This window comes from Ascidia mentula, chromosome 8, assembly GCF_947561715.1.
Source record: "Ascidia mentula chromosome 8, kaAscMent1.1, whole genome shotgun sequence".
Lineage (NCBI taxonomy): Eukaryota > Metazoa > Chordata > Ascidiacea > Phlebobranchia > Ascidiidae > Ascidia > Ascidia mentula.
The window spans coordinates 4,947,798-4,965,706 of NC_138573.1; the positions used below are offsets into that span (position 1 = coordinate 4,947,798).

Consider the following 17,909-nt stretch of genomic DNA (forward strand, 5'->3'; position numbering starts at 1 on the left):
AAACATTAACATGTTCAAATTTACATGTTTTTCAGTCAACTTTATTTTATGATCCAAATTGACGACACGGGCATGCGTATCAAAAAAATAATTGTTTTCATCTTCATATAATTTGGCCTATGCGAATCGTGTCTTTTAGATTTATTAGGCCAGGAACAAATACAAAAATTACAATTATTTAAACTGCTAAACATCTTTAATATTTAACTTATATCTTACTAATTGTATGAGTTTTAACTCCACTATTAAATGCAAAAAAATAACATAACAACTGCACGTGGACGTTCACATTGTACAAAATTTTATTTGATTTCTATGAAACTCAGGATTGGGAATTCCCCCGGTTTGTAGCTGCAAACGCAATTTTCACAATGGTTCATAAAATACTCAAAGATTCTCAAAGACTTCAGAGATTGTGGGAATTTTTTTTTCTTAAAATACATGTTATGTTTTAGGTGTCTGAAGCAGAACATTGGCAAGATATTGGTATTGCTTTTATTCATAAAGTTTATACATCCGACGTTTGAGTTGAGGCGACCACGTAGTAATTTTCTGCGTTGAAGACGTGTAAGTTTCCTCCATTATCCATATTCACACTTCACACTCACTTATTGCAAAAGACTGAAGTTGTATCCAAAAGATTTGTGGTAGTTGTGTTGGGTCAATGCTGAAATATGAGGATAAAATCTGGTTTTATGTTAAAAACGTTTGTCTGTGTTGTCCTCTTGTTTTTTGCTTACAAAATCTGGCCGTCGCTACAAACCAGGGTAAGTAAATGCATTTCTATCAAAAACAGCGTTTGAAATTACAGCCAATTTTTTAGGCACTACATCATTGGATTTATTCAATTTTTTTTACATACAGTGAAAACAATCGAGTAAAATAATTGTATTACAATTTTTATCTAAAACAATTATCCCATAAATTGCCAATGAAGTGTTGTTGAACAATTTTTTCAATTCTCAGCTGCATTTTATGCAATGTTTTTACATTTTAAGGACAAAGGAGTCAGAGAAAATGAAGAACCTGCAGTACCCAACAAGCTTAAGCCTATCGATGACTCGATAATGGCAAACTTTCCTAACATTGAAGGCGTGGAAGTAAATCTCAATGACGGAAGCAGAAAAGATGTAGCCAAGTCCCAACATGACCCTGAGCAGGATAATTTGGCAATCAACAAACCTGCAGCAGATTATTCCAAGTATCCAGTTCTAACCTGGCAGCGACTTGGAAACTATGAAGATATCAGCACTGTAAAGCGAACTGGCCCCGGGGAGTATGGCAATCCAGTTTCCGCCACTCCAGAAGAAAAAGAAGCTGTGGATGCAGCTATCAAGGAGTTTGGTTTTAACATGGTGACAAGTGACAAAATATCATTAGATCGACTTCCTAAGGATTTGAGAAATGAGGAGTAAGTTAATGTAGATTTTCAAAGGCTTGAATTTGGTCAATGAAATTGTGCATATACATATATAATTCAAATTTATGTGAATGACATCTGCATTGATCTGGGGTGAAATGGTCAATCACAATACTTTTTAATCTTTTAAACCATTTAACACAATCAAAGTTGTTGTGCAACAACATTCACTGCACAATAAAATGTATTGTATAATCTACAACTCAATGTCCTGGCTCATTTCCTTGTCTAAGTCCACAATATATATTAACAGATGCAGACATTGGGATTATCCAGAAGATTTGCCCGAAATTTCTGTGATCATTGTCTTTCATAATGAGGGTTGGTCCACTCTGATAAGAACAGTGCATTCAGTCATCAACCTAACACCAAAGCGATTTCTTGCTGAAATAGTTATGATTGATGACCGCAGCAGCAAAGGTAAACAAATATAATAACATAGTATTAAAATCATGGTTTTAAGCATGTCAATATGTTTAAAGAAACATGATGGATTTAAGTCAATAAACCATATTGTCTATATGTATCTAAACTACAATTTAAATATGCAAACAGGATGTTTACCTTTAAACCTTGATTGGCCAAAAGCTGGGTAATTCCTTTGAGCAACCAAGCTCCAGTAAAACTGCTGTAGAATTCAAAATCATCACCAGCCCCTGGGAAACCACTGTTTCTGCAACTGGTTGAAACAACCATGTACATAAGCAAAGTGGAGCCAATAATATAATTCCGTTACGCTGCATTGATGACACTTTATAGGTCAAAACAGTGACCATCTGTCTGCAGCTCAAAAAAATGTTTGCATGTATTTACTGATGTTTTTAAAACAGAACACTTGGGGCAGCATTTGGCTGAATACATACAACGTTTCAATGGTTTGGTTAAGCTTTATCGGAATGAACGGCGTGAAGGACTCATTCGAGCAAGAAGCATAGGGGCACAAAAGTCATCAGCAAGTCCTGGGCGAGTTTTGGTCTATCTTGATGCCCACTGTGAAGTTGGATACAACTGGATGCCTCCATTGGTGATGCCAATTGTCAAAAACAGGTATTCCATTAAATATTTACATTTGACAGTTGCCTGCCACTCTTAAGCCTAGTTGATTCATAAAAGCTGAACTATGTTTATTCTCCATACATATGTTGGTTTTCAGAATGGTGACCACAGTTCCATTGATTGATGTGATAAATGGTCAGGATTATACTTTCCGTCCTCAAGCAGGAGGCGACCAGAATGGATTTGCTCGAGGAGCTTGGGATTGGAGTATGTTGTGGAAGCGACTCCCTCTTGACAGGAAGGAAAGGGAGAGAAGAGGTCACCAAACTGATCCATATAGGTTTGTTTCTAATAGTTTTTTTGTGGTTAACCATCACTTGTGCATATTGAGTTAATTATAAAAGAAATACTGTTCCCTATGATGATGACAATATATAGAGTGGAGGTTCTAAAACTCTGCAACTTGCGATGCCCTGGGGCAATGTTTTTTGTTTCCAATGGTGTCATGTAACAGTTTAAATAAAAAACATTATGTTTTTTTGGGGGGATGGCAATATACAAGTGAGGTCATCTCTCTTGAGACTAAAAATTGTGAACATATAGGAATAAATCTTCCTGATGTATATGCTTAGTACAGCGCAAGTGCTGTGAAAACCCAAAAAAGTATGAGAAACACTGGTATATATTACTGATAAAAGCAGGATGTATTTTTGAACGATACCAGCAATTAATAATTTGAACGATCAATAAGAACGAAAAACTGAGCGCGTTGTGCAGACAAAATTTCAGTACGCTATTGTTTCATCATTTTGCTCAAACAGTTTGTGCACCATTTTGCTTCGGACGGCCACAGTGCCTTTTTTCCCTTGCCACCCTGTGTGGGTACATGCCAAAGTAGGCATCGACTTTTGCTATTGTCTTTAGTGGAGGACAAACTCTGCCTGTTGTGCTTTGACAACTCTTTATTAAGAGTTAACAGCAGTCTGTCGGTGGGTGTTACTGGGGTGTTGTTTCGCATGTTAAAGTTAGATTCGGGTGATGATCTGTCATTTCCATTTGGAACTTTCCAACGCCCCCAATATCTGTCTCCATTTAATTCGACATCATTGTTGTCTTTTGCTGGGTTCCCAAACCTTGGCCCATTCACAGCCCTGCCGGTCGTTTCACTGTTTGTGGAGGAGGAAATCTCAGAAGAGCTTTGTGCACTAAGGTAGTCTTGGGGTGATAGCATGGCTCGTGCTATGCCAGGACATAAAACGGCCCCATTTTCTCCAAGCATTTTTGCGACTGCTTGGAAAACAGTGGTTTTATTGGAAAGAGAACCATTCTCCACAGTGTAAGGCAGTACCTACAGAAGAAATAATCCATTTTATACACAATTCAAATAAATAGTTAAAAGTACATAAAAAGATAAAATGTAAAAAAAGAACTTCAAATTGGTTGCTAAACACAAACTTAACCAGTGCTGGTGGCTTACCTGAAGTTGGTATGTGTTTTGTTTTTTGTTGAAAACGATTCTTAAGCCTGAATTGTATTTGATGAGGTCGGGGTCAGAAATGTAGCTCGGTTCAATGACAACTAAGTGTTCTCCCTTCCCTGATGCAGGGTTTGGGACCTCCTTTATGCACACTCTGTCTTGGTAAAGCTGCAGAATAATTTTATACATGTTAGCTTTCGTCACTAGATGTCACTGCAAGTACCCATGATACACATACATTATCCTTTAATAATAGACTTGGTTATGCCATAGTTTACTGCTAGTAACATGTGTTTTTCTTCAATATTCCTCATAAAAAACTTGTTTTTCCCAAAACTGCATATTTATAGTTCTCAAAACATACTGGTTTCTTTGTCTAAATTACCTGGAGAATTTCATTTTCCAATTTGTTGTGATTGTACGCTCGCTTTTTTCTTCCCAAACCATCACTTTCATCGGACAGGTCATGAAACTTCCAACCACCTTTGCGTTTCACTCCGCGATTAGTTCCTCCCGCATTGGGTGATGACGACTTTGGTGGTTTAGCTTTGTTGGGCGAATTTGACAAATCCACATTGTCTATGTTGTTGGGAGACACACCTACATATAATTTTTGCCATTACGTATTCATGTGAACACAAATGATGTCAGTAAAGGTTGTGATTGTCTGCCCACAGGTTTACAGGGCATGATCTTTGACCTTTTTTGGTCACTGTTTGTGCTGCAAATACTTTATTTTTTATGTTGTTTACAACAAAACTGTTGGCTTGGGACAATGTTGTAAAATTTGTTGGGACATGAAACTATGAAAACAACAGAATCAATCATACCTCCAGCATCCGTTCGTCGCACCGATCTTCCGCTGTCGGAGCTGCTGCTTCCATCACTGTTCCCTCGTGGTCTCTTAGCAGCCATGGTTGGTTCAAACACAGAGGACACCGGACTCTGCAGGACGCCCCCGTTGTGCGACGAAAACAGACTGTCTAGCATTACGAGGCGCGAGTCCAATACAGGAGACGATGCGGCCATTGTGGTAACGGCAGCGGCAAAGTTGCCTCGTTGGAAAACCAGCGCTATTGGCGACGCAGCCGATGCATCGCTCCACACTGCCCGATCACATTGGCGGGCGGTTGGTTTTCTTATATCCTGGACTGCCGACTGTGCGTGCACAATCACGTGACGCTTATTGTCCCGCTCCGATGCGTCTGGATGTCCACAGAAGGTCGAGTTCAGGCTATTCTTCAGACTTAGATCGGTTGGACGCAAGAGCTTGTTGCTACAGTTAAATTTCTCTACTGTTGTCATATTGTGGCCGTCCGACGTTTGCCACGTTTCAAAATATCTCTGAAGTAGAAGCAACATTAAGTACAAAATTAGAAAACTGCATTTAAACTCATTAACTCCTGAGTCATTTCTGCTAAAATTCTCCGTAAAGCCAACACACTGTTGCTAATTTGGTAGCGGTTGCGCTTAAACGTCAATACACGCACGCTTATTACGTTAGCGACAACGAGGCAATCTATAAGCGACATGTCTATGCAAGGAAATCAACCGTAGTAACGCTGTGAATAATTCACAGTTCAACGCTCAATATTCTGTGTCTATTTATCAAACTAGCTTTGTACGTTCTCCTGTTGCGCAGCTATTTCCTAATTACAGTGTTTTCTATCACCATTCGCTATTCACGTCTTTGCATAATACGAGCTTGGGCTTTGCTGGGCTTTTTGCCTTTGACAAGAAGAATAAAAGTATTTTTACTTCACCCGCCGTTACTATTGCTTCCTGGATGTTAAACAGACCTCGCGCACAGGCGTGGGAACCTTATCTACAAGAGCCCAAGTGATTTTATCTGCTTTGCGACAAGACAAACTAACCCTGCGTCAAGTACAGAGATTAACATTGCATGTGCTATCTGATAAAGCTGAACGTCCGGACGATGATTGTTTGAACAAATACAGCTCAGTTTCAGTGTAGCACCATATGACTAACTCTCCATCTGAACTGAGTGGTAGAGACATATCTCCCACATGACAGCCAACGTCTGGACCAGCGCCTCGTAGTAAGTTTCGTTCGCGTGTGTGCGCGCGCGCCTCTGCCCAAATACGGGCGAAAGCGCGCTGCGTGCTAATTCGGAAAATGAGCGACGAGGCGCCACATGCCAGGGTTGCCGTCCATATATGGGCATCCCCGGTGCTTCTCGTGATTTTGGCGACCCCGCGATTAAGACGAAGAAAAAACTTTGCTGCGACCACCGGGGCCGGAATTTCTTCGCGCAGGTGTCAAATCCCATGAGAGCGCCCAGCTTCGGTTTGGGTTCGCTCGAGTCTCGAGAAGTTAGCGTATAAGGCGATTTTTGGCCGCCGCAGTGTTTTGGCTGGAGCCGACGAGAATGCGTGGAACGCCAACGCGACATGTTGATGTTGGTTCCACTGCCCCCGGCCTCACATGACGTAGGTAGTCGGTCTCGCTTTTCAAGGAATCGCTGTTGGCGAGGACACAAGTCCACTTCAAACGGACTGACTACGGTAAATGTCAAAGTTTCTACGGAGTAAGGGTATTTTATCTTGTGTGATTGCGACGTCCTTAAATGAATCCAGTATATAGGATTTCGGTATTTTGGAGTTATTAATGAAGTATTGCAATACGTCACTGGGATTTTCAATGAGACAATTACATTATATAAAAATAGGACTTTCGATATGTTTTTGCAAGAAACCTCCTCTATGAACTTTCCTAACATATCGCGTGAAAAGAATTTATCCACAAAAATGTGGAAAGAAAAAACTGCTGTTGTTACAAGCGAGTGAAAAAACACATTCCGTCACCGCATTATTATCCCTTTGCATCATCTGACCTTATCAAGGAAAGCTGTCGGCTTAACACGCACCCACGGCCCTCGTTTAAAACAAACACCCAGTGGAATAATCAGAGTAAACCCCTTTTACGTTACCCTCCTCCTGTGTGTTGCTGTGATGAGTAACCGCGCACCAAACACGGTGAATTCCGAGCATCACAAACAAGGCAAATGTGCTCGGGCATACGTCGACGCTTTGCAGCCTGCAGGGACTCGATATACCAGTGGAATGCCCATTAGCAGCGTGCTTCCATATTTGCGCGCGTACAGTTTTGTGTCGTCCGTCCCTTGGGTATACGGCACGCTTCATTAAAATGGCTTCATGTTTTGTTATGTGCAAACACATAGCTCTCAGCAGCTGTCGCTCGTATATGGCGCACTAACTGTGTTGACACCACCTACGCTGCTCTGTAATGGCAATTTCTTAGCTGTCGTCGTGAAACAACATCGCACACAAACAGGTTTTGGTGGTTTATAGTCTGGGCATGAACAACATCGCTCCCACGAGTCTCTTGGCATCTGCTTCAATGGTCTCAAGCAGTGAGCTTTGGGAGACTAAATAAGGACGTCGCCATTCGCGTTCACCTGTTACGAGATACACCGGGGACACGTGCGTCGCGCGGCAGCGACCTCGGATATTAGGCAAGCGGGAAATCATATCAAACATGTTTGTCGCGAATATAAACACGTGGATACGAAGGGTTGACAATGTAGTAAAAAATGTATTAGGATTTTCGGACCAGCATTTTATTAGTCAACATTCGGGAATAAGATAGGGTTTCCGTTATGACACACTACTTCTTAAACATACGTGGTATTTTGTAAATTGCCACGAAATTCCATAAATTCGTGACGAGAAAAAAACTTTCTATAATCGGCTTTAAGGATGTCTGAACTTTATTTTCAGCGCAGATTTTTCTCCTTATTCCAAAATATTCATGATCTAAGTCATCCATGTTGCTGTGTGGGTTTCAGTCGATCCTTCGACCAAACCGTTAAAAATATCCACAAAATATTAAAAATAAGCCTTCATGCAGGTTACGGTCTACTGTTTTCAGTTTTACCCGGTCGAAACCGACTGTTCGACGGGTCAGGTTATCCAACAAACAATTCCCAAAACACGACAACAATTTCCACTTATCGATTTAATTGGCACGTTACAAATGTATGGATTAACATGTAAGTGGTGTTTTCATTCAGATCACCGGCAATGGCAGGCGGCCTTTTTGCGATCGAACGCCAATATTTCTTCGACATCGGCATGTACGATCCTGGTTTGGAGATTTGGGGCGGCGAGAACTTCGAGCTTTCCTATAAGGTGTCCCTTAACGTGATAATTATATATGTATATGTTCCAATATATGTGTGATGTATGTGGAATGCCCATTAGCTTGGAGTCAATAATATGAATCTGAGAGCTACACACTCATTGCTACTGTTTCGACCTATATAAGATCTAACATGGGCGACAAAAGTGGCCATCTATATGCAGCTCACAGAACATTTGTAATGTTTTGGTAGAGTAACCCTTGCGTTACGTTGTAGATATGGATGTGTGGGGGGGAAGTTCTCTTCGTTCCTTGTTCACGCATCGGTCACGTGTACAGACTGCCAGGATGGAGCGGGAATCCCCCGCCTGATTACGTGCCTTCCAACCCAAGTTTAAGGGTTCGTATGATATGCGTTGTTATGCAACAATAAAGGCATTACGCGATCTTATTTTTGTGCATTAAAAACCAACGTGCATCTCTTACATGCTCCTAATTCTTTCCCAGTATATAACCGTATTTGTTGAAAGGTTGTTGTCACTGTGCCTGATGTCTAATGCATGGCCACACGAATACGTATTTGATGACACGTTTATGTAGAACTACATTCGCGTGGTAGAGACGTGGTGGGACGAGTACAAGGAGTATTTCTACGCCAGTCGACCAGAGACGATCAACATGCCATACGGGGATATATCAGCGCAGGTAAACTGTGTGAAGTAGAACACGCCCAACGACCTTCGTCAAAGCAAAATAAACAGTATTCTATAAGCACGTGAACGTTCTATACGTCACCCTGAATAGTTATAAACTGTAATGGCTTGAACTGCCCCGAGGTAACATTTGTCTTGTATGGCGCTCTAAGCTCCTTGACCGCCTATCACGTAATACACGTCGTGTAGGGCGTATGTTAAAGATCGTAACAAGCGTTTATAGATGGGCCTTTCACGTCCTCGCTGGACATGTTTGCGTATGTGATTCCGGCTAGACATGCAGACGTCCCTTGGTGTTAATGCCAGTGGTGGAGCCTTTAATTGTCAACTGCACTGAAGTGTCAAAAAAAGCGCTTATCAGCAGTGGCTGCTGTACCACCGACCTTGCACGAAGACCCGTTTGGTTGTCACGTGTACGTGCGTGGTCGAGGTCACTTGTTGTAACTGCCGTGATAAACCAAATGCCCCGAAACAGGATTGCGCAAGGGCGCGTGAGGAAATTTTGATCCATTCCAAACATCCCATACCCTGGTCATGACGCTGAAAGTTGAACCATCACAACCCAGGACAAAGTTATCGTCTGTTCGCTTACTGAGAAACTTCCCTGGCGTTATTTGTGCAACCATCTATATTTTACGGTTCTTCGGGTAGATAGCGTGGTAAGCCTTTCCGAGCACCAAACGTTTCTTGTTATGATACCGGCGTGCATATACTCAGTCGGCCGTCGCAGCTATTTCTGCCGTTTCCGCCTTAATTCTTTACGCTCTCACTTTGCAAGTGTGACGTATTTGTGCGTCATCGTGACTGTTACGTCAAGAAGTCCAACAAGATGCAGCGAGGTATGAATCACCGCATAAAACCACTTGTTGTGTGCGTGCGCATGGACACGACCGACGGTGCTTTCGGTATGAGAATTTAATGTGGAAATATTGTCTCAGCTCTCTCCAACCAACTCCCTAAGATTACCCGGCGAAATTGCAACAGATGAGATCGCACGCCTGAAATTTTAGCCCACAACAACACTCGTCGGTTTATAACGTTATGGTTTTATCCTCAGGTGAAGTACAGACAGGACCACAACTGCAAGAGTTTCCGTTGGTTCATGGAAAACATCGCCTACGACGTAATCGAAAAGTTCCCCCTCCCGCCCAAGAACAAAGAATGGGGAGAGGTATTTCCAAAAGAGCTAAATTTTTTCCAACAATTTCCCCTTTAGGCGACGTGTTTGGTGGTATGGCTTGCGGTGTACAGTTCAGTGGTAGGGCACAGTTGCGTATTTCAGTTTGTCAAAACCACGCTCAATTTTTAAGGTATTTTTGAAACATGTGTGGAAAGTTTCCATACAAGCAGCAAAAACTTAAGAATCCGATTTTCCTCAATGTTTTGGTGATCAATGAATTCTGCCATAGTTTGCGTCAACATTTTTGTTGTGACATCACTTTCGAAAACGACAACTTTTTTTGAACCCCGGTATAGGTTTTCGGCCGATTCCGCCTTTAAGGTTTGTTAATTTTCCGGCAAAAACCGCATTTATTTTTGTGCACACTGGTGTTGAACACGAAAAGTTACAAAAAAGAATGTTATATACGACAAGCCGAGGTTAGCCTCCTTTCACCCCCGCAACCTCAACCGATTTGCTACAGTGTTGTCATTACTTGGGAAAGTGACACTGCCTCGAGGAACAACGGGGGAATACCAACGTGGATTTGCATCTACCACCATGACCACCTTTTACAATAAATCATCGTTATTACGAATCTGTGCCTCGAAATAGAATTGCATGATTCACATCTTCATGTTTGACAACAGCAGCGGAGTCAAACCCAACTTTTTCATTACTTCCTTAAGTGTGAAAATATGTACACGTATATATAAATTAACACATGTTCAATATAAGCCTCCCTGAGGCACCTTTTGTCGCTTTCGGACCGGAATAAACTCGGCAACTGTGGTAAATAGGAGCGGGGTTGCGTGTAATTTAACACTGCCCTAACTGGAAATATACAAAAAATTAGTGCGGAAAACTGTTTATGGAAAGATTTAATTTTGTGTTGAACAAATTGATAGTCCATTTGGCATTTTCGGAAAAATATTAAAACATTAAAATTTGACAAAAATATGAAAACCGGGGCTGGGTTCATATAAGTTTTCTCGAACTGCTAATGAGCGTTTGAAAATATTATTGCATAACGGGGCTGTGACGTGCACAATAGACTCTTTTCTCGGCGTTGCACTAATTTGTGCCGTTTTTGTGCCGGAAGCGGATGTCGCTTTACCCAACCGCCCCAATTCGTGACGTGCAGGAATAGCTTACGTCAGAGCAGACGTAATATAAACCACTGATGTGTGAGTTATCTTCCGATCCGTAATTCGGACTATTGGCCGGATGTGCTTATTGTGCCCTGACACCATACAGGCTTGCCCGGACATGTGTTCATGGCTATACCCCATGTTTATATATAGACTAGGTTTGTTTTGGAGCTCTGTTGGCGTGGCGTGTATGCATAAGTCATTTATGTCTTATTTTTAAATTTCTGCTTTTTATTGAGGGTATTTTTGAGTGGAAACTGTGGTATTATGTGTTTGTGACGTTCATCTACAATTTCAAACATTTTGAGTTTGTAGCTTGGTTTAAAAACTTGCCATGGTATTTTTACCGTTAAATGTAATAATCCGTTACTACTTTCACTGCAAAATTAAGACAAATTTAGGTTTCTAAAGTATAGCAAACTACATTCCCCAGTTTCGACGTAATTTACATAAAAAAAATTCGATCTTAAACAGCGGCCTAAATGCAAATGTAGCTGATGTTTCAAAATAGTACGCGAAACGACGAAGTTTCATGAAGTAAACTTTTAACGAGTCATCACATCAGTTACCACCGAACACCCCCCAAACACTTCCACAAACCCCACTAGAGATTGGCACAGTCGATGGGCGCATCATAACAAAGAGTGGTCCACGAACACCATTTGTTTACTTGGAAACTAATGGACTTCGATCTCAAACGCTGGGTTCCACCTATCATTTCACGTGATCGCCAAAAAAAGGTCATTTTACGGACAATTTTGTTTCTTCTCGAGGCCTTGCTTGCAACCCTAGCAGGAAACTTGACCTTCTGTATCACACCACCAGCTTCAACACAATCCACTAATGTAACATTCTGTTATCCCCAGATCAGAGGGTTTGGAACGCAGCAGTGTTTGGACAGCATGGGGCACAAGAACAATGACGGGGTCCTTGAGACCGGCTACTGCCACCGAATGGGCGGCAACCAGTTGTTCAGGCTGAGTGAAGCAAACCAACTTGCCCAATACGACCAGTGCGTTACCGTGCGTGGCGGTGGAGTCACTGTGGTCCACTGCGATACATCTGAATACATGGAGTGGGATCACGTGAAGGTTAGGCTTGTATTTAGGTTTCTGGAAGTTCAAATATAACCTGATCCGATTGGGAAAGCCGCTGTTACGATTTGTACTGCAAAGGAAACATTAGAATATGGCCTAATAGTCTTACAATGAAATCGGATGTCGACAAATGTATACCGAATCTATCATGTGTTAATAGTAGCAGACTTAACATTTTGAACAGTGTCATATAAAGTTGGTCTCTTTTTAAGGACGTATACGTTGTATCTACTTTTAAGTGACACTGTTGACCTTGAAATAGTTACTTTTCTTGACCTGAGCTCATTTACCGCTATTCGATGCTACATCGGTGCGCTCAAATGTAAAATCATTGTAACTTTTAATGCAATTCAACTTTCGCAGAGCGACAAGTCGTTACGTCACACAACAACTAACAAATGCTTGGAACGCGGTGAACTGGTTCACAACGTCTTTCTCGCTGCGTGCGACCCAAACAAGCCAGGCCAGCAGTGGGAAATCAACAAAGTCAAGTCCACGTAGCGAAGATCGAGCAATTACATCGAACTCTCAACTCGCCGCGTTCGGCCGGGAGGTGTTGTATTTTGCACTCCTTGCCGCCCCCTCGTGGTGTGTTTTATTTTCTCAATTCCTAGACGGTATTTTGAATGTACTGTAGGGTAGACCAGCGTATATGAAGCACTGTTACTTTCTGTTTCTTGATGTAGACGCTAGAGGTTTAGGTCGTAATAATACGTTTGCGTTATATGGTTATTTTTATATATTAGTCTTTGCGTGGCCAAATCCATCAGCACAAATCACCGCAGGCCTGGAAAAAATTTTGTAAAGAAGGATTTCATTTTCGGGTAATTCACGAACCTAATAAGACAGCATGTCAAACTTTTCGAAGATTGGTGGAAAATCTTTACCTGCGTTCTATGCAATGTGTAAGGCAGAGTGTTTAAAACAACTTACCATTTGAAATTTCTTCGAAAGCACAAGTGATTTTTAACACCATTGTACTAAAACCTCGTAATGAAACTTTCCAACGAATTACGTGATCGGGCTAACCGCGTTAGTGTCGCTTTGTACAAAGAACATTCATTCCTAAGGGGCCGTAAGAGTTGAGTAGGAGGCAGGCTTCCGTATTATTTAATTCTGTTCATTCATGGTGTTCATAAAAAAAATTATGTATACTTGAGTGCACTATGCAGGTGCCACAACACCACTCTTCCAAAAACGTTTTGCACTACCGGACATTCGCGGCGAACAAATAATAAAATAGGACAAGTTTGCAATATTGTTGGTCAAATTTTAAAAAACTAGCTCTACCTTGGTCTAATTTCTTTCAACCCACGGTTTGAGATTGTTTTGCACCGATCTTTTCATACAAATACGACCTCTGGCGGCCAGAATTTTTTTGTCTAATCAAAATATGAGATTTACGAGTTCAGGGCATTGAATGGGTTCAAAGCACTATGTGGAATGTTGGTGTTGGTTAAAAAAAAAACTGTGCTTCCCACAGGCAGTCGCTGTGTTTCCCGCAGGAATTTTTTATCTCTTGTATTTCCCCCCTATTTTATTCCACTCTGCTTTTCGTTTCGTATGTTTTAACCGAAATGGTAACTTTCCAGATTATACTTTAACATGCCATGAAAACACAAAGTCTTGAGAGATGTGTGGATCTTCGGTCGCAAATCCAAGTGATTTTTTGTGACTACTGTTGTAATAACGCGAACCTGTACAGTTCTTACAGTTCTTTCATCCAAGCAGTTCATCACTTATCGCACGAAAAGTGAAACCTTGTCAGAGGTTACCGGCAATTGAAGCAACCTGTTGTTCCTTGCAGTCCTACGTAATGTTTTGCTGTGTAACCAAGGCTATATATGATAGTATAGAAAGTAGTTTGACAGCCTTACATGTGCAGTAATGTTCAGTGACCCGAAAATTTCCCATGACAAGAAACTGTATTTCCGATTTTGTGTTAATTAGAACCAGCGTCAAATTCATTTGCACTGTTCCCATGCAACAAACAACCACAATGTGTTTTACCATTCTCGCCTTTCTCATTTATTTAAAAATCTTTGGTGTCATTGCATGTCGGTGGACGACTTGGTCGTGATGGCAGTAAAATAAACTAGTGCTGTGCAAAAAGGTAGTGTTTTTATATAGCGGCTAATGTGAAGTTCTGTAATATTGGTAAAACAAGTTAAAGGGTGTATAATTTTTGGGCGAAAAATACTTCAATACTTGCAACTGTAAAAGTTGTTTCGCGTGACTTGTAACCTATAGGCTCCTTTAAACAATACTCGACACAACACAAACAGTTTTATTTGACTATCGCGTGGTGGCGCTATGTGTACATACAAACTGATTTCGAAAACGCCACGGCCAGATTGTGATCTGTCTGCTTCGTCGTTGTCAGTGATGAATCATAGCAATAAGGTTTTGGCCATCGAGGTCATTATTGGACACTCCTCGCAAACTTGAAAGTTTCAAACTTATATTAAAATCGTCTAACTTGTTTTTATTTCCAATAACGATTCTCGAGTCAATATTTTCTTTAGTCGTAATTGTCAAACAACCGAAATTTATTGAAAATTGATTCGAACGACATCCAATTTACAAACATTAACTGCCTGAACGAAAACTGGAAATCCTAAACTTAGACAGTGAGTGTGCATTTTCAGTTCTCTTTCCAGTGTGTATTAACGCGGACTCGCCCTAAAAGTGACTGATGTTTATTAAGTGCTACCACTCCTTTCATCCTACCGGTTCTACTGGATACCCAACGTGGGACAAGCCCATCATTGTGCCTCAAAGTTCAGTACAGCGGTTGTGCAAAATATGCTGCAGATTCCGCAGTGAATTGAGTCTTACCTTTACAAATAAATATTCCTTGTGGTTGGCTTGGAAAATAAACGAACACAGATTTCGTTTTAGATTCAAACATGCCCCCCTTCCCCCAGCGCATTGTTTATCTATCGAAACGGACAAAAAATCTCAAAAACATGTTAATCATCTTCTCCACGTAGGGTAAAAATAATTTAACGTGGACAGGTTTTGGAAAAAAAGAAACTGCACGAAATCATGTCAGTCCATTTTTTCTCACTGCAATTTTGTTGGTTCTGTGGTTCACACTTGACAGCTGCTATATTGTTTGACTACAAGTTCGAAATTCTTACGACAGCTTTAAGTCGGTTTAAACCATTTGTTTGACACCAAGTATGTAATTAGATTGTTCCGGTGGGTTTTGTCTTGCACACAAAGCACGCCAGCTATTTTATGGTTTCGCAATCGGCTCTTGGCAAACACACTACTCACCAAATCTCCATATTTGGAAATACGATATGTGAAGGCACTTGTCCTTTGTGCCTTAAAGTCGTGTTGGGACGCCAAAACCAAGTGTCTAGGCACCTTAATTCCACGTTGTCAGCAAACTCGGCGTGTAAACAATACTAGGTGTATGGACAGTCTCATAATTGCAGACCAGGGCAAGGCCGAAAGAGGCCGTCGCTTAATCGATGGGAACCAATTAAAACAGGACCTTCTCGCCTTTCTCAATCAACTTATAGCAGATGTGTTAAATTCCACAAAAGGTGATTCGCGTTCCCCTTCCGTTATTTCCTCACCAATGCAATGTTTAAATACCCGCGACGGTATCTGGCAGCGAGATCGGCGTTATCGCCAAATTACGTCAACATATTCGTGGTCCAGTCAGGAATGTTGCGTCCCGGGTCGCCCCGAGTCCGTCGACGAATTTGCGGTCGGTCGCAAGCGTCAATCGACCTCTGAAGCCGAATTGCGCCGTCTCGATCAAGACTCAAAGCTAGGTCGGACAAATGTTAGCATTACCCGCAATGTTTTCGTCTGCCATACTTCGCAGCTCGCTGCCCTCATAATCGGATTGCCTTGCGGTTCGAGATCGGATTGCTGCAGGCCTTAGCACGTCTTAACATCGGTCGCCAGCACCTCGATCCGAAATTCTGCGGCCGTTTCCTGCAGGCTTATAACATGTATTCGCATTTTGCGCGTTCTTTTGGCGAAATTCCAGTGTAACGGGTCGAGAGGAAAAAACAAACTGAAGCATTGGAATGCTTCGGAAAACGCCTCGTAATAGTTAGAGTTATGTAATAGTGCAGCCCGAGGATTTTTGCCTCGTGTGCAACGTCAAAGTGCAAATCATTGTGTTTATGAAACCTGCCAAAAGCAAAAAAATCGGAAGATAATTTTACGTGTCCCTGATACCGACCAAGTGTATTTAAATTTAAGATCAATGCAAATTTTGATTTTAGCGAGCCAAACTTTTAATTCGCTGCCTGGCGGTCACGTGAATTACCGCAAAAAAATGCCAAGATGACCTAACTGTATCAGAGGCAAGATTGATCAAATGAAAACATTCGATGTGAAGTGTTTACACAGCACACTTAATTCCAGTGGAATCGATGAAGAGATGCACCACCATAACCGTAATATTACCTGCGAGTCGTTTTTCCACAAACGGTTTCGCAGGACGACGAATTTCATTTTAAGTCAACACACCCAATGTCTTTCATTTTCGAGTGCCAGGCGACGGGTGGCGCTGTTTATAGCGACAAGCGTGATGTTTTTCGAGATAACTTCCAGCAACTTTCTTGCAACTGCCCTTAATGACGATGACGCATAAACAGAAACGTCACAAGGTTGTTCGTGTTATAAATATTACCGTGCCCGTACCGCGGCTGCCGGAGTGCGATTAAAGACCGCGGCGTGGGCTTGCGCGCTATTTCCGGGCCTTTGGGCTGTCGCTGTCTGAGGCAGCTTGTGCCGACCTGTACGCGACGCTACATCGAATGTGTGTCTTTGCGATCATGCACAAATCCCCATCTGATTAACACGCAAACCACAGTGATGATCACGTTTGCTGATCATGACCATTTACGGGAGGATTAGGGGTGGCTGTGCGATTTTACGCTCCAAGTTGCTGGAAATAAGAGTATCTGAAAGTGCTACTCATTGGCAGTGGCCGCATTCCTAATTCGGTAAAATAATATCGTAGTTCATGCTAAACAAAGCGTAGTTAATTAGCGGCAATGTGAATAGACACGAGAAATGATACGTATGTCACGTTTTGATTAACGAGTACACAAATAGTGCAAGTTTTTGACATTGTTACTAGTTGATATGTGAAGTGACTATACTGAATAAGACAAATTGTGTACATTGCGTAAAACTGGGCCAACAATATTTGCCATGGAGACAACCATTATAAATTAGAAATAAAGACTAATTATCTATGGTTACGAGAGAAATAAATATCTACTTAAATTTAACAGCACGTAATGAGGCGACCCTACAGAAGTAGTTCATACCCGAAAACTGTTCACTGTAATCTGTATTTGTTTTAAGATTACCCTACCAGTAAAAATAGACCAGACCGCCTAATTTTAGGCACGTAGTCTCGGTTATTTTTTCCGCGTACTCGTGCTCAACTGATAGTGTCGAGTCTTTTTCTGACAACGCCCTCAACTAATCGGATACCAATTTAGGAACTCGCAGAGGCCCAAAAATATCAAACAATCATCAAAAATTGCGTACAAATATTTCAGCAGCATAAATAATTTTGTCAATACGGTTGTGTAATGGATGACTCATTCAGTCTTGCACGTTTTATTTGATGTATAAATGGATGCGGATTTTTATTGGTATTGACATATAACAACAAAGCCGCAATCTTCATATTCGGTTAAGCGACGAATCGTTGGTTTTCAACGCAGTAAACATTTTTACAGTCATTTCTCGATACTGCCATTACTGACTCAAAACATGACGTGCAT

At 41.4% G+C, this 17,909-nt stretch overlaps 2 protein-coding genes across 2 annotated transcripts; one reads left to right on the forward strand and one right to left on the reverse strand.

Annotated features, from left to right (window-relative positions):
• The first annotated feature begins 420 nt into the window (after positions 1 to 420).
• On the forward strand, positions 421 to 14,235 carry LOC145910335 (N-acetylgalactosaminyltransferase 7-like). The gene is made up of 11 exons (XM_082997415.1): positions 421 to 767; positions 999 to 1,411; positions 1,674 to 1,840; positions 2,251 to 2,467; positions 2,574 to 2,756; positions 7,948 to 8,065; positions 8,293 to 8,415; positions 8,616 to 8,720; positions 9,786 to 9,899; positions 11,905 to 12,129; positions 12,499 to 14,235. Exons 1-11 carry the CDS (start codon positions 675 to 677, stop codon positions 12,634 to 12,636), a joined length of 1,896 nt encoding a protein of 631 aa, XP_082853541.1. The 5' UTR covers positions 421 to 674; the 3' UTR covers positions 12,637 to 14,235.
• Positions 3,111 to 5,232, reverse strand: LOC145910336 (uncharacterized). The gene is made up of 4 exons (XM_082997416.1): positions 4,724 to 5,232; positions 4,279 to 4,493; positions 3,894 to 4,061; positions 3,111 to 3,764 (listed from the first exon to the last, which is right to left on the reverse strand). The coding sequence occupies exons 1-4, from the start codon at positions 5,196 to 5,198 to the stop codon at positions 3,210 to 3,212; spliced, it is 1,413 nt and encodes a 470-aa protein (XP_082853542.1). The 5' UTR covers positions 5,199 to 5,232; the 3' UTR covers positions 3,111 to 3,209.
• Positions 14,236 to 17,909: the final 3,674 nt, after the last annotated feature.